Source organism: Styela clava, chromosome 9 (assembly GCF_964204865.1).
Source record: "Styela clava chromosome 9, kaStyClav1.hap1.2, whole genome shotgun sequence".
Taxonomy (NCBI): domain Eukaryota; kingdom Metazoa; phylum Chordata; class Ascidiacea; order Stolidobranchia; family Styelidae; genus Styela; species Styela clava.
Genome location: NC_135258.1, coordinates 2,934,087 through 2,952,153, shown reverse-complemented (window position 1 = coordinate 2,952,153; position 18,067 = coordinate 2,934,087). Strand labels below are relative to the sequence as shown.

Here is an 18,067-nt window from a genome sequence, read left to right as displayed (position 1 = left end):
TTTCCTGTTGCACACCCCGGGTTTAAATATATTACTAGGCTTTCACATTGATAAATACCAACTTTTCAAATTATGTAAAAAAAATACGGAATAATTTTTCAAATAATAATTTTTTTTATTAGAGTGTGGGACTAGTTCTCACCATCGTTGCTACAAGAAGATGCCGCATACCTGTGGAGTAAATCAGTCTCTACTTGCTGCAGCATTGGAGAAATTGGATAAACTGCCTTCAGTAGAGGTTTGTATGACATAGCCCACCCAATTTATTAAAGCCATGAGGAGGTAGTGGGAATGGGATTTGAACCAAATATAAAATAAGCAATAAAATTTACTTGTATATAAATTAGTAACTTTTTGGTTTATGTTGAAGAAACAATGGACCAAGAAAATTTTCAGGCGGCCCAGTTTTGGGTCGCAACCCATAGGTTGGGGAACACTGCCCTTATAGGTTGGGGAACACTGCTTTATAGGTTGGGCAACACTGCCCTATAGGTTGGGAAACACTGCCTTATTGGTTGGAGAACACTGCCTCATACCAACATTGAAATTTCGAATCGCGACTCTTTGGAGTTATAAAAACGTTGCCGAAATAAATTCAAACATGCTATACTACATCTTTACAGCCTATTATACTTATTTTTTGGTGAAAAAAATCTTGACTGTAAAAAAATATTTTTTAGGAGAAAGGATCCAAACAACTGCCCACACCAGAATCCAGCATATATGAAGATGTTCCACAAAGTCAATTATTAGTTCCAAAGCAACCCAGACCAATGTCAACTCCGCCCAACAGTAAGTTATTTTGCTTTAGTTCTTATGTCAATTGGTGTTCACTAACATATAATTCTACGCTGTAATACTTTCTTTTGTTCCTTCTTCCAAGCATCTACAAAGTTCCCAAATTGTTTCCAAACATTCAATGGGACGAGGTCCATGATGTTTTGTACAATTAGCGGGATAAACTACAAAAGCAAACTTTTTAAGCCATTATTCTGAGTATTTATATCACAAAGTTTCATATTTACAGTCATATTTCAGTCTTGAAGCATTATTTTTGGTACAAAGCTTCCTTTATTGATAGATTTTCTTTATCTCCAAGTGACTGTGCATTATCTTACTTCAACCAGGTAAAAACTGTTGTTTACTGAGATCCTCCTGCGTTTATAAAATCTGCTTACAACTCATAATGACATCTTTGTCTCAGCGATTATAAACATACATGTTGCTTTTAGCACGACCTTGCTTTGAGCAAACTTTTAATTTTCCATCAGTACTCTTTCCACTTTTATTTGGCGTCTTGCTTTGTGATAACTTGTACGAGGCAATCTCTGTTTTTAAGCATTTTTAACAATTTTTATAGATATAAAAAAAAATGTTAATTTATATGTAGAATACCATTTTACTTACATTTTATGTCAATTATAGACCCTACTAAACACTATTTTTAACCATCTTTAGGTCAAATTTACGAGCCATTATGGGGAGCACAGTCAGGCCAAGGAGGCTCTAAACCCCAGGCAGCCCCTATCCCTGCACCAAGAGCAAGTAAACGCGGCATGGTCAAATTCACAAGCGATGATTTCAGGTTGCTGAAGGTCTTAGGGAAAGGAAGTTTCGGAAAGGTGAGAGGAAAAGGGGGTTCTCGCACTTTCACTGCAAACATGGCTATCTCGACTCATTGGCTTCACTGAAGTTGGACTCGAGACACCATTTATTAATAATGACTAGATTGATCTAATTAGAATGAGTTGTCATTAACTAACCTCCCCTTGTGGGCAATAGAGCCGTTCTCTGGGAGCCAAGAGTAGTCACTAGGCACCTTTCGCAATGCTGCAATTTTTTTATTCTCTGTCAAAGTGTGCTGGGTCTTTATTATTATTAATAAAATAAGTGATAAATCAATTAAAAAGAAAAATACCGTTAGTTATTTATTTAAATTTGATACTGAGCATCAAGCATTCTTGTGGCAACGACAGATCCAGAATAAGGAGTAGTCGAAGAGAAAGAACCTGAGATTCAATGCACAATATCTATAAAAATGTTTGCTTCCAATTTTCCAGGTGCTTCTGGCAGAGTTGAAAGGTCACAATAAATTCTATGCGATCAAAGCTTTGAAGAAGGATGTCGTAGTCGAGGATGATGATGTTGAATGTACGATGGTTGAACGAAGGGTTCTCTCTCTCGCTTGTGAACATCCGTACCTGACGCATCTGTTCTGTACTTACCAGACTAATGTGAGTGTTCACAAACATTTGACTAAGCAATTTCAACAGTTAATTTATGAAAGACCGCATACTCCAAAATTTGTTTTCTCAAAGTCTGTGTCTTAGAATATGAGCCATCTTTGTCAACCAGAAACTACTTTTTTTAATGGTTTGTAGTCGCTTATTTTTCGTTGCTACCTATCCCTGGAGTATAAATTTAGAGAGTTGGGAGTGCCTAAGTCAAATTTTTAAACTGAATCATACTATTCTTTGCTAATGCTGAAGTTTTTTTGTATGGATCCGGCAGTGCTTTATTACCTACAAATAAAAAAAAACAAAGCAATTTGTTGACGGTTCGGTTTATGATCTGTCAAATATGGTATATGTGTAACATTTTGTCTGGCTAAAGTCAGGCTTCCTATGGCAAACATAGTTCACTCCTCCAAGTGATTTGAGAATCTTGCTTCACCCTAACATAAGTTATTATATTTTTAAGATTTTAAAATTTTTTCTCAGGACCATTTATTCTTTGTGATGGAATACCTGAATGGTGGAGATCTCATGTTTCATATCCAAGCAAGTGGACGCTTCACCGAACAAAGAGCTAAATTTTATGCTGCCGAAATTGTGTTAGGACTGCAGTATTTACATGGAAAATGTGAGCTCTAAATGTGTGATATACTTATTCCATAGTATACATATGCTAATGATGGGTATTTAAAAGAACAGTATGGTGGCTGTCAAACTTTCATGGGTATTCCCATAGAGCATAGGTTCTCAAAGTGCTCCGTACGGAGCCCCAGGGCTCCGTGAGAGAAACCCAGGGGCTCCGCGAGCTATTCAATTACTTTTCAAAATACTGAATCGGTTAATTTTGTAACTGTTAAAAGAAGAAGTAACAGCTTTGATAAATTTTGAAATAGCCTCGAAATATGGCAAAGAGACGGAATTAAAAAATGGCATTATTTATAAGCAGGAGCGTAGCCAGGATTCTTAAGACAGAGGGGGTTCAGAATTGGAATCGGAAATTCTACGCAACAATATTCGCGATTAAAAAAAACAGAAAACGAGATTTCTGTTGCGTAAAATATTCAATCCATGATCGATGCGAGCATTTAAAGTGTCTTGTCGTAAGGATTTAATTGTGCTCATCGTTACTCACGTTTGATTCGAGATTACGATTAGGATTACTAAAATGAAAGAATACTATTCTAAAATAACATAAAATGCGCGATAAACTTCCAACTATAAATAAAATGCAGTCGTATTCTTGCGATCTTGGGATTTGTCAAGCTTGATTTTGTCCTTTCGCACTCGAGAACAAGATATTGTCGTTCAAAAAATTATGAGGTCTGGGCAAAATACGAAAGATTGAAATTTATTTTTATTTCATCATGCTCAGTCGGTAGTTTCAGAATGAAAAAAAAAGGTACATCGCGCGCACAATCGACTGTGTTTCGGTTTTGCAGTTACTACGATGAAAAACCAAAGAAAACCTAACATAACACAAAATTTTGTGATTTACAGTGTCTATTGAAGCTTTTTTAATTTTACGTGAGTCTGCTGAAACAAAACTTAAAGTGTTATCTTTCATTTTAAGTTTTAGTTTTAATATTTTAGAATGCCGCTTCTTTAATCAAGAAATTTGAGTTGCGGATTTATCTCTTTATTATTTATTATTTTTAGCATTTCATCTCCGATGACTATAATATGGTAGCATGTTTTTCACATTGAACTCATAATTCCCCATGAGAACAAAAAAGCAATACTGTGGAACAATACATGTATAATTATGCCGAAGGAAATTTTTGATTAAGGGAGAATAAACACCGCCATGCTGACGAAAACAATCGGCGATTGTAACGAAATGCAATCGCGTACGTTATTAGCGGCCGTTCAAGTCTTTCAAAATTATCTAAAGAAAAAAGATTCGACCCCTAATTTATTAATATGTTTGTCAAGTGTCAAATTTACAGCTTTAGCATATACAATTTATCTTTTACATTTAGATTTATTTATGACTTGTATTAAACCTATTAAAAGAGGTTTAGCATTTAAATTAAGTAAAGTACTTTTAACTTACTCAGGAATTTTATTCGGAAAGTAACAATTTTAACATATATTTTGGGGCTCCGTGAATAGTAGTCAACTTTTTCAAGGGCTCCGCAACACAAAAAGTTTGAGAACCCCTGCCATAGAGTGTATACCAGGTTAGGGTTAGGCAATAATTTTATTCCGATTTTCCTTATTTTAGTTCTATTATGAGTTCGGGAACTGTCTGTGAATATTCCCCCTGCCCATAGGTTTCAGTCCAATTACAAAACTCGATGAAAAAAAAACTCACAAACAAAATTAGTTTATCCATATTAGTAGACACACACTTCTGGAGCGTCCTAAGTAGAAAGTAAACAAGGAGGAAGGAGGGTTCACTGTTTTAACACACAATATCCTGGTACGCCCAAGTTTGTTTAGTCTTTATTCATTGTTCTGTTTCTATTTGTACAGCAATTGTCTATCGTGACCTGAAACTTGACAATGTTCTGTTGGATTGTGACGGCCACATTAAGATTGCTGACTTCGGGATGTGTCGGGAGAATATCACTGCCACAAACAAAGCATCTACGTTTTGTGGAACACCTGACTACATCGCTCCTGAGGTAAATTCCCTGATCTTGTTGTTTCGTATCTGATTAGGTGCCTCCACATCAGCTTTTTGAAGAGCGCAAAATCAAATCCCATTTCTCTAATACCTCAATTTGGAGTCTTTCTGCACACCTTCGTCTGTCTATGATCAATGTAAAATTTAACAGACTGAAATGCCATACCGCGTAGATTTCGTTTTTTTCAAAAAATCAGTTCCTTATATATCAGTGCAAGACATGTATACGATGTGAAAAGGGCATGCTTGTAGTAAAGTTTTCTTTTAATTTTGAAAAGCGCTGATCAGGCATAATTAGGTGCTGTGAAAAATCCCATACAATAATAGAATCGATAACAAGAATATCAGCATTTACAATCTTTTTATTTCTTACTTCTCCAGATTCTACAGAACAAAAAGTATACATTTGGTGTGGACTGGTGGTCGTTCGGTGTCTTGCTTTATGAAATGATGCTCGGACAATCACCCTTCCATGGAGAAGAAGAGGAAGATTTATTCAATGCAATCCTAACTAAAGAACCAGTCTTTCCAAGATGGATGCCCAAGGATTGTACTGCCTGTATAAAGGAGGTAAAAATTTTAACTTGTGCTATCAGTTGGATAGGGTACTTAACTTTCGGTGCTGCAAAAGTGTGTGTACCAATATGGAGGTACCTAATTTTGTTCGCCTACTTTACATCAAGTTGTGTAAAAGGGACTGAAACCTAATAACAGGGGGTATATTCACTTGGTTAACACAGACAGTCCCCGAACTCTTAATAGAACTAGAATAAGGAAAATCGGAATCAAATTATGGCCTAAACCTAACTAGGTACACACACGACGGGAGTACCCAACCTTTTTCTATGCTTTTGTGCCAGTGGCTCCGTGTGTATATAATACAGGGTGCTGTATCAAGAGCGTCTTTCTATACACAAACAGAAATATATTTCTGTAACATTGTGCTGAGGTTTTTCGGGGGTTTTAAACTCGGCTTATTCTTATTTAACTATTGAATTCAACAATTCAAGTCATGATGTCAGGGAAATCGATATCAGCCTATACACTAAAGCAATCAAAATAAATTATTCCCAAATAGCTCACTTGTTCATGACGACACTTTTATACGCGTTTGTCATATACAGCCATTGCTATGTAAAAAGCTACTCCTAATGCAACTGCTATTCCCACTGTATGAAAGCAATCAAAATGCATTATTCTAGGTAATCCGGTTCAAATGTATATTTAACAAAATTCCAAAACAAAATCCAAAGTAACCAATAAGCAACACCAACTGCACTGTGCACCAGACAACTGAGTACATATGGCCACTTCCACCTTCACAACTGGTTGGTTATGATCGTAACTGATGACATCACATGTCATGTTCAGCCATCTAGGAAAATTCTATTTGCCAGAAAAACAATAAAAAAAACAGTTGAAAAATTTGTTATCAATTTCAGCTTCTTAAAAAAGAACCTGAAAATCGTCTCGGCGTCATCAATGAAGTCAAAGACCACCCATTCTTCACATCGATTGATTTCCAACGACTGGAAAAAAGACAAATTGATCCGCCATTCAAACCTAAAGTTGTAAGTCTGTTTTCACTTTATAACCTGGATAGATTTGAAAGTGGGCCCACTCAGAAATACAGCTTCTGGCACTGTACAAGGTTTTTTTTTGAGAAAATTTGCTTACCACACTGTTGTTTTGTATTGGTTGAATAGATTTGCTCAAATCGGTCACTAAATCAGCTTTTGGCGCTGAACAGGTTTTTCTTTTTAAGATAATTTGTTTAAAGCAAGGACATGCTCACCCTCTTTCAAATAAAGCAGGCCCTTCTCTCTGAATTCTTGATTTCTCAAAATATCCTTCACTAGGATGAGAGGATGGGATTTTTCATATCGAATTTCGTCCCATTTCCGGTCCAAGTCTAGTATAGTACAGGAACAGAACTAGAACAGAACGTTCTAGGATTGAATGGTAGAGCAAGCTGCCTCCCAACTTTTTTCCACCCATTCATTTTGTATTATTTTAACAAGAAATATTCCAAGAATGAGTTGAAATATTTCTTCAAATATAAAAAATGCAGTTTGCGTTAAGATAGTAATGTATGTATTTTTTTCATTTCTTTCGATAGTAAATTAGAAAGAAATACTTTAAAACATAACAAGGTCACAAACATGTGAATAATCCTCACTATCAACATTTATTTTTTTACTTTTTCAGAGATCTGCCAGTGACTACAGCAACTTTGATAAAGAATTTTTGGCTGAAAAACCAAGGCTGACACAGGTTTGTTATATTAATTGTGTTTTTTCGTCACAACCCACTCGGCACGGCTAAATTTCTTCGCGACCCTCAGGAACTAAAATAAAAATAAACCAAAATTTAATAATACAGAAAGTATATAAAAAAATAAATAAAATACCTATAATGACTGACTGATGTGCTTGCATATTTTCACACAAAAGTTAGAATCTTGGCTCTACTTCAACGATAGTGAAACCCAGTATTGGTTTCACATCTTAAATTTATACAATATTGTTAGTGTTGAAAAATATTTTATCACAAACCCTGTTGGAGCCCTTCTGCAATCCACTCGGGAGGACGGGACCCCCAGTTTGTAGAGCCCTGATACTGAGCCTTTAGCAAAGATGTCTTGAGAATCGGAATTCTCATTTGGCGGTTTGCTTATTGGGCTGGAAATACGGATCATTATATGCGGAAGGATTGCTGGCATCTTTGCCAAAGTAATTTTTTTCATATATCAGCTGATTTGTTACCGGCTTCGTCCACCATGAATTCCATGCATCTGAAACAAATTATTTGGCAGTCGTGCTAAGCAAGAACACCCGCGCAGGACTGTGTGTCCTGTGGAGTATATTTATGTGCTGGACGTCACCCCTGTGAGGTGGACCTTCATCAAGTCCATGCATCTGAAACTAATAACTGGATAACTAATCCCATACCCGACATAGCCAAGCGCATGGACTAATCAATTTTTTCAATATATACACTTTAATTTCACAGGGAGACAAAGATGTTATTCAAAGTCTTGATCAAGGCTGCTTCAGAGGATTCAGTTTCATCAATGCTTCTGCTGCTGTAGGATTGAAAAAGACAACGTGACCTTTCAACTTCGAACTTTAAGGGTCATTAACTTCAAATTAACAACTTTATGAGCTTTTATGCACAAACTGTTAAACTTTTCAGCATTGACTTCTCAGTTACATGGTTCTAGGGCCATGAATATTTATATCAATCGGGCTTTATACTAATCTTCATTGCTCGGTAATATAGATAACTGACATAAAGATGTTCACGGCCTAAATAATCATGTCATACTGACAAAAACAATTGGTGACACCCCAAAATTTGTGAAAGAGGCTTTTCGACCCTCGTCCCGTTGGCACTTGAGATCCTCTGGACCTATAAGAGGGTACCATATGAATTATTTCGCATTTTGTCAATAGAAGGGGAGAGATTTTATTTTTTTCGTCAACCAAATAAAACAACAGTCGTAATAATGAAAAATAATAACAAGTAATAAATTAGTTTGTATAAACAGGAGGGAGTGATATGAACTGACAGACGGTCATCAAAGTCAACTCGCCCAAATTATCATAATACCAAATATTCAAGGTAATTGGAGCAAAATGATGACTCCAAGATTGGTAGTATATGGTCTACATCTGGTACTAAAGAAACAACAGTTTTACACTAAACTGCCCTTTCTAAATAATTGCATTTTTCTGAAAAATGATAGCTCATCATCATGTATTAGCGATGCTTGTCCAGATTAAGTCGTGTAAAAAATGTCCTAAAAATCTAGTGTTTATTTGTGGCATTGTTAGGAGGTATTTCAGTTTTTAAGTTGTGCGTTCTGTTGCTTTTTTTTTTAATTTTTATTGATGTTCCGTCCATAATGGCTGTTTACCCTTAATTCCTCAGTATAGCAATTTTTTTGTAAAACTGCATCTCCATATAACATGGCCCGGGAATCGGATATAAGCATCAGACTTTGCTTATAAGGAAATATGATTCTAATAATTTTCTGACTGGCTTGTTGCCCAGTAGCGAAGCATATGCAAGTTTTATTTTTTATTGTAATGTGACCAAACTGATTTAGAGCTGACGCTCTTTCGCTCTTTTAGTTGATTGATACTCACTGACAAAAATGTATTCATTTATATCCTTGGAACAATTTTCTACAGTTTAACCTGGATTAAAAAACACAAAAAATAAAGTTTGATTTGCGAAGAATTTTTGAAATATAAGAAAAAGGTTTTATATCTTACACACCTTGAAACGCCTTTTGGACCCTCAAAAATCTTAAAAACCCACACTTTCCGGCATTCATACCGGACCCTCTAGTTGTTACGGTCCAACTTAGCAATTAGAAATATCAAACCCCCCTGTTTGAAAATTTTTGGGTGCTCCTGAAGTATGCGAACCAAGATGGCGGACATCGGAACGTAACATGGGTAACAGGTTAGAGTTAGGCGATAATTTTTTTTCCAATTTTCCTTATTTTAGTCCTATTATCAATTCGAAGACTAGTATTTATACCTAAAATTATGGCCTAACCTAGTACACATGTTACATTCCGATGTCCGCCATCTTGGTTCACATACTTCGGGAGCCCCAATTTTTGTTTATGCATATGGTTGATCCATCCTATCCTATTATTAAATAACCTTCTCCCATGAATTTTATACCAATGTTCGGCTGCCTGATCATGACCATACCCAATGCAGGCAGACAAGTGGAAATAGTACAACACAAGGTTAATCTATATTCTGAGCCTTCCTATCTTCATTCGAATACATAACCTTATCTTATGAGATTGGTTCTTGGTTCCACTGTCCCTCCCAATTCCTCAAATATCAAATTTTCTGTATGTACAATCAAATTTGTATGTTAATCCTCTTTACCATGTGCTTTCAATGTATCAGCTTTTTATGGCCTTTTGTTTTAAAACTATTTTAATGTATGAAATCTTTCTCGTCAGTTTGTGTCAACCTTTTACGCCAATCCCAATTATGTTTTTTTTAATTATCATGTGGTCCTAGCTTTACAACAGAGTTATGTTAAAGGAGACCTATATATATTATATTATGTACACAGCACAACAAATTTTATCATCTCGGTATCCTGAAGTAGATGGTTTGCAAAGCACAATATTTTAAACGACACTATCTGGCCCAAAAGTGTACTCTCCTTCTGATAAGTTTGTTCAAATTAATTTTTCAAGTAGTATCAAGTATCATATGGTCCCAGCTTTACAACAGAATTATGTGGAGGGAGACATTCACACCAAACTGAAGCCTATTTGACAAGATTTCTATCATTTTATTTCTTTATGTCTGATTACTTTTAGTTGCAGTTTTTGTGTCGAAATATCTCGCAGTATAAACCTCCCAGCAAATTGGGTGAATGAACCGCTTTGCATTATTTTTCGGTATGGTCATATATTTATTTCATAGTTTCACCCATAGAAGATGTTTTCTCACAGTTTTTTTTAACATCAACATCTCTCAATATAGAGCATTGACCAGAGCATATGGAATCCATCCACTGTCACAGAAAAATACTAGCAAACCTCAAGTAAATATTACTTAAGCTAAATAATCCTGGACCTCATTGCTGTCATGCAATATTCATGTTCATTATTTTCAACCACCTATTACCAAAATTTAGTAGTGCTACTATATATAGCATGAGATGTTCCGCACTATAGCAAGAGGTTCACCATTGCATTTGCAACCCTTAATGGACATCACCTCAATTTAGTGATTTATGATATGGATTTTCAATGTGGTAAACATCAGCCTGCACTTGGGTAGGCGGCATCGCACTGGACCTCACGCTACATTGACACAAATTTCAAACTAAGGTGGCAATAACTGGTCTGGCACTTTTGAAGCAGGAAGAGAAGGAATATTAAATGTCACAAAATATCTTCGATATAAATCTTTATTTTTTGTAATGCTCTTGATGCGTAAAATGCAGTTAATATTAATTAAGTGTTGAAAAGGGATGGAATCCTTTCCCCAATGTGGCACTGTCTAGATCAGGTTTTCCCAAACTGGGATCCGCGGACCCCTGGGGGTCCACAACAATGTAAAAAGAGTCAGATCAATCTCAAATGATTGATTTCGATCAAAAATCCATTGCATCTTTTGGGTTGATCGTGGCGATCGAATATCCATGAAAAGCAACCAAATTCATCACATTAATGTCGTTTGTGCTGTATACGAAACATTGGTTGACCTCATTGGTTAGTAGGGCTGTCCAAATCGAATATATTCGCTGAATCGAACCGAATATTATTGTTTATTCCTAAATCTGTCCCTGTTATACCATAAACGCCTGCCCTTCGATGTTGTGGTGGACTTACATCTTACTTACTGCTGGTATTTTGCAATACAGTGTTTTCAGATTTAGGAAAGGAGATCACACGCTTGCACAGCCCTCTTGGTTAAGCACTCAAATTGATACGGCATAGGATGGGGTTCTGTCAGATCACAAACAGAGTTCCACGGTCTCAGAAGTTTGGGAAAACCTGATGATGATTCTTTCTAGCTTTAAAACAAATAACCATTCCCCGCATGACTCACTTTTTCATTAAAATCAACTTTTAATCAAATGCTACATAGATTTTGTAAACATTTCACTTTAATATTATTATTTTATTGTGCCCAGAATTTGTACACTCCACGCCTATCTGCTCTTATATGTATGTCTATGCAGCTAATGGTTTTAATCATGTCGTATATTTATATGGTGTAAAATAGTCAGAATTGTTGTTATTAATTCCTATCCGTTTGTATTGAGGGTTCCCTCGGATTTTAGCGAACCTGATGGTAGCTTTTTCACTGGTCTTTGTGTCATGGACCTATTGGACACAAAGTAGAAGGTTTGCTAAATTGTTTTTTTAAACAATTGTTTTTTTAAACAATTTTCTTTGGATACACAGCCAATCAGTTTTTCAACTTTTCAGTACCTGAAAATGGAAGCATCTGGAAACCATTACTTTTTGTTTCAAAGTGTCTTTGGTCATTGTGCTACCCGAAATTCTACCATGTTTGACAAATAGTTATATCTACCTTGTGCTCATACCCATGTAGCGATGTTTTTCAATTCTTTTTATGTATATTTATTGTAAACAAACTAAATGCTTTAGACCAGGGGTGTACAACCTTTAATACAGGAGGGCCAGATACAAATAACTGGGTGAAACTCGCACAAACCAAAACTAAAAACTCATTTCGCAGGTCGCACACTATTCAAAGTTGTGGCACTTTTCTGTGGGCTACACACTGCTTTAGACCAACCCAAACTTACTCCTAATAATTATATATATAATTATACATACTCAAAACAATGCTATGACAATGATTATTTATTATAAACTCCTGTTATTAAAATTACAGACTTGATATATTTAGGCGAATTAACTTTGATTGGTATGTATGTAGTGGAATTTATGTAACTTGGAACATCCCCCAATCTTGACTTGTGTGTATATATTTCAATTATTGTTATTTTCTATCTAATGTTACTGTATTGTTTTTTTGATTATTCATTGGAAGATGTTAATAAGTGTATTAAAAGTAATTTAGTATCGGAGCTTTGCTACTTTGATAGAAAGAAGTTAGTAGGAAAGATATATTGCGTTTACTCCCTTCACAAAGCCATCGCTAGATGTATTATTACACTACACCACTGCCGACTAAATGTATTATCGTCAATAATTTAGGGGGGGGGGGGGCTATCTATGGTTTTCAGCTTAGGGAAGCAAATTACCATATTTTACGGACTATTCACTGTCGAGGCACATCGGGCTTGTGCTGCTGCCATTGAGTGTAGGCAAGTGATCCATGCATTAGGCACATTGTGTAATTTTGAGAAAAATGGATATAAAGTCTGTAAAATACGGTAATCAGAGTTTTTTTGCTCTTTGACAGATTGGGCTCAGCTTAGTTAGTATTCTGAACAGGCGTGGCCAAAACTGAATAAATATATTCCTACATAATCTTTTCAAGTATGAAATGGGTCTGTTTGATCGTTAGAAATCCTTTACTATTGTGAATTCATAGCAAATAAATTTGGTTTTGCAAAATAATTGGGATGATGTTGTTTTATTTAATATCAATCAATCAATAATAATAATCAAACATTATCAAATGAAAATATTCCAAATTAATCGTAAAATTAAGAATTTACAGAGTTCATTTTGAGCATAAGTCATCTACTAAACATATTTTGTAGCATGTGGGCCATGTTGTTTTGTTATTAATTAATTATGGCACACTCACAAATGGTTTGGCTGATTTGAGTTGCCTAAAAGGGCGGATTACAGTCAACAGAATGATGAGTACTGTATATAACAAATATTGATGACAAACATAAATAAACAAAGGCATTCATGTCAATCAATTACTTCGGGTATCAAATAAAAAGGCCCATCTCTATAGATCTCAAATTTTATACCTATCATATCAGACTGTACTCTGTGACATTTACCAACGAGAGACATTGTGTCCATATACTTGCAATACTACTCTTCCTAAATAATTGGTCAATTACCGACTTGGGTATTCCGTCCGTATTATATGTATCAGGTTAGTCCATAAATTTATTTAGATTTTCCCTTAAGCTCTCCGATTGAACTGAGAATATTGCAGTTCCATTACGAGTTCGTGGACTGTCTGTGTTAGCCAAGTGAGTATAACCACCTGCCCATAGGTTTCCGTCACAACTTGATGTAAAATTCAGTTACCTCCATATTGACTCTGGATGGATTCGAAAATTTCATTCTGATAATTCCTACAATAGGATACAATTATATACTCATAGCAAAATTTTAATACAATGATAAACAACAAAATAGAAGAGCATCAATAACACCATAAAGTAAAATATATGAAATCGGAGGAAGCAACAAAATAAAGAACGAAAACATTAACTGTGGTTATGAATCAGCGATGCCGAACCATTTATTAAGTATTTATTGAATATATCCTGTAATGGGTCCATTCAACAAGAAAATTCTCAAAGACACAAATAAATTGTAAAAATCAAATTTAGTCAAGCAGAATAATTTAGACTAACATTGTATTTTATTTTGTCTAAAATTACTAATTTTCATTGTATCATAAGATAATAAATCCTCAAAAGAAAAAAATCAAATGATAAAATTCTAAATTATTCCTAATATTGGGAATTTAATATAACCAATTCCAAACGTATTCAAATATTGAATTCGTTTTGGACATCCCTGGTCTGGAGCACTTTATGACCGACATCCTTTATTTAATCAATCAGGGCTGGGACGTGTTTGAAATTTTTCACTTGTATCAGGAGCCCGAAGGCCATTGAGTGTCATTAGCCCAAGTGCAGTTTAACAGAAGTGGGACTAGAAAAAACATAAAGGTTTCAAATTTTAAAATTAATTTTTTAAATGTACAAATTCAACTTAATACTTGAGATAATAGCAGGGATTAAAAACAAATTAGTGTTGGAATAAATTATTAGGAAATTACAAATAATTACATTTAGATAGTTAGGAGCTGGAACAATTCAGTTCCTACATTTAATATTCCACCAACTCCAATACCTGAGCTATGCTTAGTCAGTGTTGGGCACCAAACATGGTTCTAGAAAAGGATTATTTAACAGAGTAATGACTTTTTTTCAATACCAATTCGCAAGTGCTTTGCCAGTGTACTGACACTGCTTATATACTATCGCATGAATTTACATATATCATCAGATATAAAGCACTTGCCCCAAATTTTTTTTTATAGAATGTATTTATATGCCTTCCACTCTGAACAAGGCTCTGTACAAGCATCCACTGCTTGTTAGGTGCTGTTTTATCAGCGATCTGCACCTGTATCTCCGAAGCCACATTCAGATCTCTGTTCTCAGAGCTCCGGCTCCCGTGAATTAAAGGGGTTACTAATGCTTTAATTAACCAGGCCATCATTGGCTGTGAAATTCTAATTTTCAGCGTTGTAGAACCATCGATAATGAAACTTCAAACGATTTCTTTCCAGTATGGGTTTGCATGTGTCGTTTCAAACTACTAGAAACTGTAAAGCATCGATCACATATTTCACATGTGTGTGGTTTTTCTCCAGTATGAATTCTTAAATGTCGTTTCAGAGAACCTAGCATAGAAAAACATTTACCACATGTTTCACAAGAATGAGGCTTTTCATTAGTATGTGTTATCATATGTTGTTTCAAAGAACTTGAAACCGAAAATCCTTTCCCACATGTTTCACAACAATATGGTTTTTCTCCAGTATGAATTCTTATATGTCGTTTCAAAGAGCTTGCTTCAATAAAACATTTTCCGCAGGTATCACAAGGATAGGTTTTATCTCCAGAGTGTGTCCTTTTATACTCTTCTAAATAGCTTATATCAGTAAAATTATTTTCTCCAGGGTGAGTTGTCTTATGTTCTTCAAAAGAGCTCGTTTCTGTGAAACTATTATCTCCAGAGTAAGTTCTTTCATGCTCTTTTGAAAAACTTGTTTCTGTAGAACTATTATCTCCGAAGTGAGTTTTTTTAAGTTCTTCAAAACAAATTGTCTTTGTAAAACTACTATCGCCGGAGTGAGTTTTTTTATGTTTTTCTGAAGAGCTTGTCTCTGTAGAACTATCATCTCCGAAGTGAGTTCTTTTTTGTCCTTCCAAAAAACTTGTTTCTGTAAAATTATTTTCTTCAGAGCAAGTCATTTTACTTACTTCCAGCAAGCTTGTTTCTGCAAAACATTCCTCCCATGTTTCAGAAAATTGTGGTTTCTCTACATTGTGATTTCTAATGTGATATTTTAAAGAATTTCTTTCTGTAAAACATTTTCCACATATTTCACAAGAATATGGTTTTTCTCCAGTATGTGTTTTCATATGCCGTCTTAAGCTACTAGATATTGCAAAGGCCCTGTCACATATTTCACAAGAGTATGGTTTTTCTCCGGTGTGAATTCTTGCGTGTCTTTTTAAAGAACTTGATTCCGCAAAACATCTCCCACATGTTTCACAAGAATGTGGTCGTTCTTTACTGTGGGTTTTCATATGTCGTTTCAAGCTACAAAGTACAGAAAAACTCCTTTCACATATCACACAAGAGTATGGTTTCTCTCCAGTGTGAATTCGCATATGCTCTTTCAGACTATTGATATTGGCCGATAACTTCCCACATATTTCACAAGTACGTGCTGGCAAATATTTCTTTAATGATCTCGGTTTAGGTGGTTTATCTTCAATGTGATTCCGCAAATGCTTTTTCAAACTATCAATATTGGAACACAATTGCCCACATATTACACAAGGAAGATGTGGCACATATTTCTTTAATGATCTTGGTTCAGGTGGTTTTTCCTCAATGTGAGTCAACAAATGTTTTTTCAAACTATCGGTAATGGTCAACAATTGCCCACATATGAAACAAAAATTTTTTTTAAATGATTTTCGTTTTTTAAATTCCACTTTGTGTTCTTCACATCGACAATTTTTAGGTTGTTTTCTTATTCTTGAGGAATGAATTTCAACTTCACTACTGCAAACAGATTCCATGTAGACTTGATATGAATAATATTATTGGTACAGTTAAATATTTTTGTTTGAATTTCAAAAGTATTTCTATTTTCAATGCAGTAAAGATAAAATGTCAATAATGATATTTTCTATTTTTTCAAATCGTTGGTACCATAGGATTTATTTTCATCCCTGGGGCCTGGTGTAATTTTGAACCACAATAATTTCTAGTGAGATTGGCACAGTCAAGCAACTATTTATGCATATGTGACTCCTCCCCCATTGACTGACTGTGTCCCTAAAAAATTAGGTCACTACGGCCAAGTACTGTGTTGTACCAGTACAGTAACGGCAATCACTAATGTCCTAACATGGATAACATAACATCGGTAACGCCAATCACTATTTTTTTTTGTGCCGAATCGAATTCAAGAGCCAATATGGAATTATTTAATTATATATATTTATTTTTTTATTATGCCAATTAACCTGTTTCAGACGCCCAATCGAGCCCAATTTTGAATACATTTTTATTAATGTCATACGACCCCCAAAATTTACCCAATATACAATAATTATATACCATTGGAAAGGTATTTTAGAGTACTATACGCTAGATGTCACTGGAGGAACGTAAACTAAAACACCTCTTTCAAGAGGTCTCTCGTAACGTCAAAAAATAACAAAAATATTTACACTCTCTCATTCTATCAGCTGTTGGACGTCTACAGCTATTGTAAAGCTGAAATGTGACTATACAGTTGACTGCACATTGGTTTTCTCTTTCATATGGTACTAAACGCTTCTTCATAGCGCGCGTTGTTAAAGCGTTTTGGAAATTTTCCGTTTGAGAAGTCACCACATCGAATCAGGCCAGGCTAAGCTTGATAGATCGATCGGTTGTTTGTTTGTGCTTTATCGCGTTGAAAGCTTTTGTGAGTCATAATAAAACATTTATTATGAATCATAAAAGCTTATAATCGTCAGACAAGGAGAATTTGCGAGATAAAACGCCTAACTTTTTTCGGTGAGGCAGCTGCGATCAAACGACTCGATATTTTTATAACTTCCTGACGTTGTGAGATGTCCACTCTCCTATGTTATGTAGCATATAAAATGACCTTCAAAATAAGACCTTATCATACTAGCTTTTGTTATTGGTTAGCGCGCAACGCCAAGGTTTATGGAATCATTTTCTTGTTGTGCGACGTTTTTATATCGCAGCGGGAAGTACACGCGTGATATGTAAGCGAAATTTTATCACTTCTAAATGTCATATAAGGTTCATTCTCATATCGTTGTGTGGGGAATAAGATTTCCTTTCAAGCAAGACCATAACAAACATTCCAGACCTCATGGTATACACACAGCATTGCAAAACGTCTGAAATTTCGCGCATGCGTCAAACCGGGAGGATTAGGTTAAAGTGTCAATTTTGGTTTCATACAAACTTTTTTTTTTTGGAAAACAATTGCATGTATTGAGTTCCAATTCAGATAATTGTAGAAAAAGCAATAGCTGTATAAGCAATTAATTATACGGTACATATGAAACCCAATGTTGAAAATCCAGTATTTTTCATAAATCCATTTGTATCGAGCATTGTCCATATTCCATCATACGCATAGCATCATAAAATGGATAAATAAATATTTTTTTTATATTAGCA

At 35.1% G+C, this 18,067-nt stretch overlaps 2 protein-coding genes across 3 annotated transcripts in view; one reads left to right on the top strand and one right to left on the bottom strand.

Annotated features, from left to right (window-relative positions):
• The window catches only part of LOC120329520 (protein kinase C delta type-like), a 48,317-nt gene extending 35,840 nt beyond the window's left edge, over window positions 1–12,477 (top strand). For both annotated transcript variants that reach the window (XM_078116249.1, XM_078116250.1), the window contains exons 9-18: window positions 123–238; window positions 681–792; window positions 1,459–1,622; window positions 2,061–2,234; window positions 2,721–2,862; window positions 4,710–4,861; window positions 5,245–5,433; window positions 6,306–6,434; window positions 7,072–7,137; window positions 7,876–12,477. In XM_078116249.1, coding sequence (XP_077972375.1) covers window positions 123–238; window positions 681–792; window positions 1,459–1,622; window positions 2,061–2,234; window positions 2,721–2,862; window positions 4,710–4,861; window positions 5,245–5,433; window positions 6,306–6,434; window positions 7,072–7,137; window positions 7,876–7,974 — 1,343 coding nt within the window. In that variant the 3' untranslated portion in view covers window positions 7,975–12,477. The remainder of the gene's footprint in view (window positions 1–122; window positions 239–680; window positions 793–1,458; window positions 1,623–2,060; window positions 2,235–2,720; window positions 2,863–4,709; window positions 4,862–5,244; window positions 5,434–6,305; window positions 6,435–7,071; window positions 7,138–7,875) is intronic.
• Window positions 12,478–13,385: 908 nt separating this feature from the next.
• On the bottom strand, window positions 13,386–17,828 carry LOC120339901 (uncharacterized). Its single transcript, XM_039408139.2, has one exon. The coding sequence runs from the start codon at window positions 16,435–16,437 to the stop codon at window positions 14,860–14,862; it is 1,578 nt and encodes a 525-aa protein (XP_039264073.2). The 5' UTR covers window positions 16,438–17,828; the 3' UTR covers window positions 13,386–14,859.
• Window positions 17,829–18,067: the final 239 nt, after the last annotated feature.

Bases quoted from the DNA above. Each gene is read 5' to 3' on its own strand.
- LOC120339901 (XM_039408139.2), bottom strand. From the start codon at position 16,437: ATGGAATCTGTTTGCAGTAGTGAAGTTGAAATTCATTCCTCAAGAATA.